This window comes from Phascolarctos cinereus, unplaced genomic scaffold, assembly GCF_003287225.1.
Source record: "Phascolarctos cinereus isolate Bilbo 61053 unplaced genomic scaffold, phaCin_HiC Scaffold_9;HRSCAF=440, whole genome shotgun sequence".
Taxonomy (NCBI): Eukaryota; Metazoa; Chordata; class Mammalia; order Diprotodontia; family Phascolarctidae; genus Phascolarctos; species Phascolarctos cinereus.
The window spans coordinates 27,828,243-27,835,703 of record NW_027556402.1 but is presented as its reverse complement, the minus strand read 5'-3'; the positions used below and the strand labels follow the sequence as shown (position 1 = coordinate 27,835,703).

Sequence of the window (7,461 nt, the reverse complement as noted above, 5' to 3'; positions counted from 1 at the left end):
AAATAGAGAGGCTGATCAGTGGAATAGATTAGGTATGCAATATACAGAAGCAAATGAGCACAGTAGTCTGGAGTTTAACAAAGCAAAGATCCCAGTTACTGGTACTTACTATTCAACAAAAACTGTTGCAAAAAATTTTTAAGTAGACTGGCAGAAACTATGTATATTCTGGCATCTTACACCATAAATCAAGATAAACTCTAAATGCATTGATATCTTAGACACAAAAGATAACCTCATAAATAAGAGGAGCAAGGAAGAAATTACTTATCAGGAGGTCACAGAAGTTAATATGAACAATTTTGATATATAAAATTTAAAAGTTTGCAAAAAACAAAATCAATGCTGCTCAAATTAAAAGAAAAGCAAGAAATTAGAAGAAAGCAGAAAATCTTTGTTGCGAGTTTCTCTGGTACAATTTTATATAAGGAGCTGAGTTGGATTTGTAAGAATAAGAGCCATTCCCCAAATTATAAGTGATATGAACATGATAAATGAGAAATGATTCCCCAAATGATAAAAGGCTATGAATGGGCAGTTTTCTGAGGAAGAAATCCAAGTTATCAAGTGTCATGTGAAAAACTGCTCTACGTCACTAATAATTTAAAAAGTGCAAATTAAAATAACTCTAAGGTTCTACATCATACCTATCAGATTGGCAAAAATGACCAAACAAGGAAAATGATAAATACTAGAGGGGCTGTGGGAAAACAGGTATTTTAATGCACTTTTGATAGAGCTGTGAACTGGTCCAGTCATTTTGGAAAGCATTTGGGAACCATGCCCCAAAACAATATTAAACTGTGTATACCCTTTGGCACAACTATACCATTTCCAGGTCTATACTCCAGAAAAGCTCAAAGAAAGAGGAAAAAGATTCATATGTACAAACACATTTGAAGAAGCTTTTTTGTGGTGGCAAAGAAGTAGAAATTGATGGGGTGCCATCAGTTGGAGACAATTTGTGGAAATGATGAGGGATACAGTTTCAGAAAAACCTGAGAAGACTTTTATGAACTGATGCAGAGAGAAATTAGCAGAACCAAGAGAAAAATTTATACAATAACGTTATAAAGGCAAACATCTTTGAATGGTTTGGGAACTCTGATCGATGCAACTAAAAGTGGTTCCAGAAGACTCATGATGAAACATGCTACTTACCACTTGATAGAGAGGTGAAGCCTCAGAATGCAAATTGAGATATATATTTTTTGGTATAGCCAATTTGAGAACTTGTTTTGCTTTACTATAAATCTTTTCAAGGGGAGTTTTTTTTTCCCCTCTTCTCTTTCTCTGAAGAGGATGGGGAGGTGGAAGGGAGAGAAGGTGAAATTTTGTTGGTTTAAAAAAGTTTTTTTAAATTAAGAGAATCTCAAGGTTTTTCATATAGGTTATATTTTTATAAAAGTATTTACACTATTTTTTGTTCATGGCCAAACAGCACAACCACAAATTATTGCTTGACTTTTAATCACTTACATTGTAGGTGTATGAACATGTACAATATAATTTTCTTATCTTCATTTCCAGCAAGATGGGTAACAAAAACTTCCGAGCCATAAAATAAATCAATGAAACATTAATACCAAAAGTAGTGCATTGGAAGAAAGCTTGATAGAAAACTCAATTGATTTGCCAGTTTAAATACAACTTTCATTCCTAGGTGATTTTAAAAAATGACTATATATACATATTTCAGATTTTAATACTTGACAGTGGCTTGTTGGAAAATTCAGGAGTATAGCCCAACTTTGATTAGTTTACTTTGAAAGAACAGATGATTTAATAGACTATATTTTTTTTTCTTTCCAGGATTTATAGTGCCAAGTGCTTTTATCAGTCAGGTTACCAGAATATAAAACAGCATACTATCCCCACTGCAATTCCTTCCAAGTGTGTCAATCCAAGCAACAAAGAAAGCTCATTGGATCCATATGGTGTTATCTCTCTCAGTTCTGTGAGACTCTGCTGTCAGGTCCCCAAATGTAGAAAAAAACTGCTCCATTTCTTTCTGTAATAGATCGTTTCTTTTCTCCGCATCTTCTTTCGCTCGCTCAGCATTTCTCATTTTGATCTCCACCATTGTGAACTTTTTCCTCTCTTGATCCAGTTCTTCATGGAGGGTCATCATTTCCATTTCCAAGGTCGAGTTTCGTTGCTCCAAACTGCAAGGGGGGGGGAAGGCACAGAATGGACTCAGCAAAAATGGAGAAAAATGGACAAATGATACCAATGCTGAATCTTCCCCTCCCCTCATTTTCTAGAAGAAAAAGTCCAGAAGGTTTAAGTGTCTTAAACAAGGGTGACACAGCAGTTCCAGAACTGTGAACCCAAGCCATCTGAATTCAAGTGCTTACAGCCTAGAACTTTCTCTAGTCTTTCTCACTATTAGATAAGAAATCAGACTGACCTATTTTTCATCTGCAGAACTAATTTTCTTTAAAAAACCCATTATTTTGCTTTATTTGTATTTTATAAGGTGCTTTGTCATTATTATCATTGTTCTTAAATCTCTGTGGGGCAGAGCACTTCTTTAAAGATGGAATGATACTATATAGATCAGGAGTGTGGGGGACCTGAATCCTTGAGGCCACATGTGACCCTCTAGGTCCTCAAGTGTGTGGCCCTTTGACTGAATCCCAACTTCACAGAACAAATCCCCTTAATCAAAGGGCAGCACTTGAGGACCTAGAGGGCCGCATGTGGCCTTGAGGCCCCAGGTTCCCCACTCCTGCTATAGACAGACCAACATCTGCAGCCAGCTACTTGTAAGTCAGAAGGGGATACTGCGATCATTTTCAGCTGGATCATAAGGCTTCCCAGGAAGGTAAAATTTAAGTTTTTTCTTTAGGAAATGAAAAGGATAAAGTATGATTGAGTAGAACTGAAGGATATATTTGCTAAATTTTAAAAAAATAACAGGGATGGTATTTGATACTGGAGTTCTCAAATCCATTGTCAGTAACAGTTATTCCCTAACCTTTTCTAGTTCATCACCCAGTTCCATACTATCAAAAAGTCCATGCCAACAAGTATCTTTTTAATACCCAACACAAGTGATCCTTTTAGTCTTCTAGCCTAACCATTATCTGCAATAACATATAGGATTCTTGAGCTAAGTAAGCAAACCAACTGTAAATTAAGAACTACTGTCCTAAATTCAGTCCTTCCATCCATGTGCAGATCTCCATTTAAGACTCTATGTACAAGAGTTCTTATTTGGAATTATGACATGCCTTCTCTACCCCCTGTAAACAGAAGGTTGTATTGGTGTATGTACACAGGAGGCATCTATCACTCAAAATGACAAAAGGTAAAATTTCTTTACTTCCCCCATCCATAATCTCACGATCCCTAAGCCCAGTAAGAGAAGTAAAAATGAATACCATAAAATAAGGAGCCTGAGGATTCCCTCCCATTTTGCAAATGTGGAAACTGAATTCTGCTAAGTTAAATATTCTATTCAAGCTTTCACAGCTACTTATTGGTAGAGCTGGGATTCAGGCTAACCCCCGATGCACTGCTTTTTCCATCGCATTCAGAGGTTCATATAATGGAGCAAACGCGCTGAGCCATAGCTTTCTTTCCTATAAAATGGTGATAATAATGTCTGAAGCACCCACCTCAACAGGGTGGTTATGAGACTCAAATAATATATTATTAAACTTTGTAAACTTTAAAGTGCTACTATTACTATAACCAAAATTAACATGACAGCATGCAGTAATCTTCATCTTGTTAGCACAGACCCAAATTTTTTGGAACCGGTGGCCAATTTTTTTTCAATTCTGTTTTCCCAGTTAAAGTACTATTCAGCTGCCCAGATGAATGTTTCCATAAGGGAATTCCTCCATGGCATTTCTTAGGAAATTTATATATTTCTCAGAATCATGAGAAAAAAAAATCAGTTGAGAAAATAAGGAAAAAGTGTGATCATTAAAGGCATAAAAAATCAATATAAAGACCTGCCTGTGTCAAAGGAATATATGGGCATCAAGTCAAAAGCAAGAGAAAGAAACTCTGACACACAAAGTTAAAGGTTAAGGTTGTCATTTCTGGAAATCAGGACAGGAGCACACAGCAGAAAACTGGCCATGATCTAATCAGTCAGTCTGGCTTATAACTTAAGTGTGTGGTCATGGCTCTGTCTGCTCCTGATGGTGAGTCATTCTTAAAAATAGGACATTAATAAGTTCATATGCATAGCGTAGTTTATACAAATTGTATGAGTAGTGTTTAAAGATTAACAAATTTTAGAAGCAAAATAAGTCTTTTAAATTGGCAATTCTGATATGGGGCTCTGCATGGTGCTGTTAACCTTGGTAGGAAATCTGAATATTAAGTTATCTGAATATAACCTGGCATTTTCAAATGTTTAAATATTCACTATAGGTTACATTTATTTGTAAATACTACTAAATTCAATATTTTTATTTATTAAACAATTGTTGATATTCATAATAATGAGTATGAAGAATGTTAGAAATATAATATTAAATACATTAAGAAAGACAAAAGAAATCAGTCTGTTCATTGGCAATACTATATTGGTTTATTCTAATAGTAAACCATGCAATTATTTTTATGAACTTGTTTTTTACAAAAAAAAAAAACCCAAACAAACCAAAAAACCTCTTAAACTTTTAATATAACCCTATCAGAGAAAAATGACTTGCTATTTATTTTTATGGTAACTCATTATTTAAAACATAAACTGTTATGAAAATACAGAATAACTTATAACTTCAGGAATTCCTGAGAAGTCCCAGGAATACTTGGTTTTTGGGTTCTCAAATCCCAATGATCAATATCTGTCAGGAATTCAGAAACACTAGCCCAGATCCATTGTGAATATGCCTAGTCTGATTAGGAAGATCATCCTTTCTCCATGTTCCTTAGTCTAGCAATTTTCTCTTAGAAAGTTCTTAACAATAACAGCTTTATGTAATATACAGCAACTATCATAGCTTTAAGAAATTGGGATCCAGCATGCTTGACTCAGATAATATTATCATTGTTCCCAATGATTTCTACTGAGAACAATTAACCAAATGCTAGAGATCTCCTGGGCCATATGATAAAATTATAAAGAATGCATAACTGTATTTCATGCCACAATTTCTCTTTATTCTTTCTTTCACTTCTTCCTGCTACTGCCTGCCAGTTCTTTGCCTCTCTACATAGTCCCTTCAACACTTTCCACCCCAATCTTCTCCCTATCATTGTATGCTTTATGTTTACAAATATCTGATACCATTTACCTCTTTATCCTGGATTCATATTCTATTTTCTGTTTATTTATTTCCTGTTTTAGATTAGAAACCAGGTTGTGCAGGGCACTAGCGTTGCTTGTGTTAATCCCAATAAAGGTTTCCATGTTGTCCCTACTGGGATCTCCCACACTCCTCTTCTCGATTTTGTTTTCATAATCTCCAGGGTATAAGGAGGACTCCTCGAGGGAAGATCTTTCCAATATAGGATCTTCAAGGTCTGCACCACAGAAGTCATGGTCTGGACAAGAGGTGGAATTATCAGAAAGGGATATTTCACCCAAGGAGACAGACCAGGTAGCACTGTCCATGCTCTGCTTGTCCTCCAAGCTCACCGTAGAGTGGACGTTGTCATAGGTAGAGAGCCTGTTAGCTTGGTCCGCGTCTCCTACGACTGAGTCTTTCTGTTTGTTATCTCTGAGTGTCACATATCCATTGGTCACCCAGCTTATGCCATGGCTGGTCACCGTGTTTCCGAGAATGTCTGTGCTCCAAATGCCCATGCGGACTCCTCCACTCTGCACACTGCATGTTCCCATTTTGGTACCTGCCCCTTTTAGGGAAGAAGTTCTCCTGGCGTGTAAACTTCCACTGGAAGAGTACTGACTTTTCTCATTATTTTCTGCATTGCTGCTGCTAAAGGAGCCATTGGTGACTATGCCACTGCCTTTATTAAAGGCAGGATTTTTTTTAACTGTGAGAGCAGGACTCCGGGAGACATCAAATTTGTGTACACTATTTGGTGGGCCATTGGCTGTGGTCACTGGCAGAGTAATGAGGCACCCATTGTCCATGCTGACTCTCTGAGGAGACTCAAGCTTATCCCAAGAGCACCTAATGCTTTCTGTGTCTTTGGTACTATTGTTCTCTTTCTTCTGTAGCTGGTCAGTCATGGGTTTCTTCTGAATTTTATTGTTATTGTTGCCCATGACCTCTGGCTGCTTGGTCTGAAGCTCTACATCTTTGGGGAAGAGCTGCTTGTGTTTGTCAATCATCACCGACATCAACTGTTGGACTATGGGAGTGCCTGGAAGAAAACCACAAATGAGCTCCTATGAGTAAAAGAGTTTAGAATGACTAATTAACCTTTCCCACGTTGAGTGTCATTCACTCACTGTTGAAATTATGAAGCCCAGGAACTTAGTTGTTAAAGAAAAGAAGAACACCATTATCCAGACAGATTTGGGAGCCATGTTCACTTTGATATTTGAATGGGGATCACTGTCTCAACATTTCAAGACTGATACAAAATAGATGTTCGTAGACTGGGGAATGGCTAGATGAATGGGAATGCATGAGTGTAATGGAATATTATTGTGTTGTAAGACGTACAGAGAAGCATGGAAAATCCACTGATGCCATAGGAAATAATGGGAGTCAGGGAATGATATACAAAAGGATAAGAGCAATGTAACTGCAAAGAACAACCAAAAAACCGCTGGAAATGAATGTTGCTAAATTAGAAAAGGCTTGTGGCTGGTTTTTTGTTGTTGTTGTTGTTATAAATTAGAGACAGGAGAAAATACTCTACTCCTCACCCCACCCCCTGTTCCTTACTCCTCCACACAGGTGCTGAACACTGACTATAAAATCAGGCTTGTTTTTTTTTTTTTCCCATGTACTGATTAGTTTTTCTGATTGTTTTCCCTTCCCTTCTTTTTCTTTTTCTTTTCTTTTTCCTTTAAAAAAATTATTTATTATAAAGGAAGGCTCCCTAGGAAGGGGATTAGGGAGGGATATAGGTAGAAATTTAAGCTTCTTTTGAATAAAAGGTCCTGATATTTTTGAAAGAAAGGCTATCTCCATCTTAATAAGTTTGTCCCATTAGGGAATAATCAAAACAAATATGCAAGATCTGCAGATCTTGCTTCTGTATAGGAATTCACTTTATAGACTTGATTTTTTGAAATAGATTTTTATTGGCATCTTATACCATACAATACAGAGGACATCTGAGATGTTCCCACATACTTTAAATAATGTTAAATATACAAAAAAGGTCTCAATTGAATGCAATATGAATACAATGGGATATATGTAGCTAAACAATGATGAGTTAGATGAACTGATGGAGAGTTTATCAGCTGGCTTGGGTTATTTCAGACAGATTTGGAGACTGCAGACTGCATCTTACACCAATTTGGTGCCTTGATCTGGGCTAAATAGGCCAGTTTTGAGGGTCTTGGTTTAA

The 7,461-nt window shown here is 36.6% G+C and overlaps 1 protein-coding gene across 3 annotated transcripts in view; it reads right to left on the bottom strand.

Moving 5' to 3' along the window:
* Positions 1–1,377: 1,377 nt before the first annotated feature.
* The window catches only part of ARHGAP24 (Rho GTPase activating protein 24), a 98,285-nt gene continuing 92,201 nt past the window's right edge, over positions 1,378–7,461 (bottom strand). For all 3 annotated transcript variants that reach the window (XM_020988340.2, XM_020988341.2, XM_020988342.1), the window contains 2 exons: positions 5,262–6,297; positions 1,378–2,165 (listed from right to left, as the gene is read on the bottom strand). In XM_020988340.2, coding sequence (XP_020843999.1) covers positions 1,922–2,165; positions 5,262–6,297 — 1,280 coding nt within the window. In that variant the 3' untranslated portion in view covers positions 1,378–1,921. The remainder of the gene's footprint in view (positions 2,166–5,261; positions 6,298–7,461) is intronic.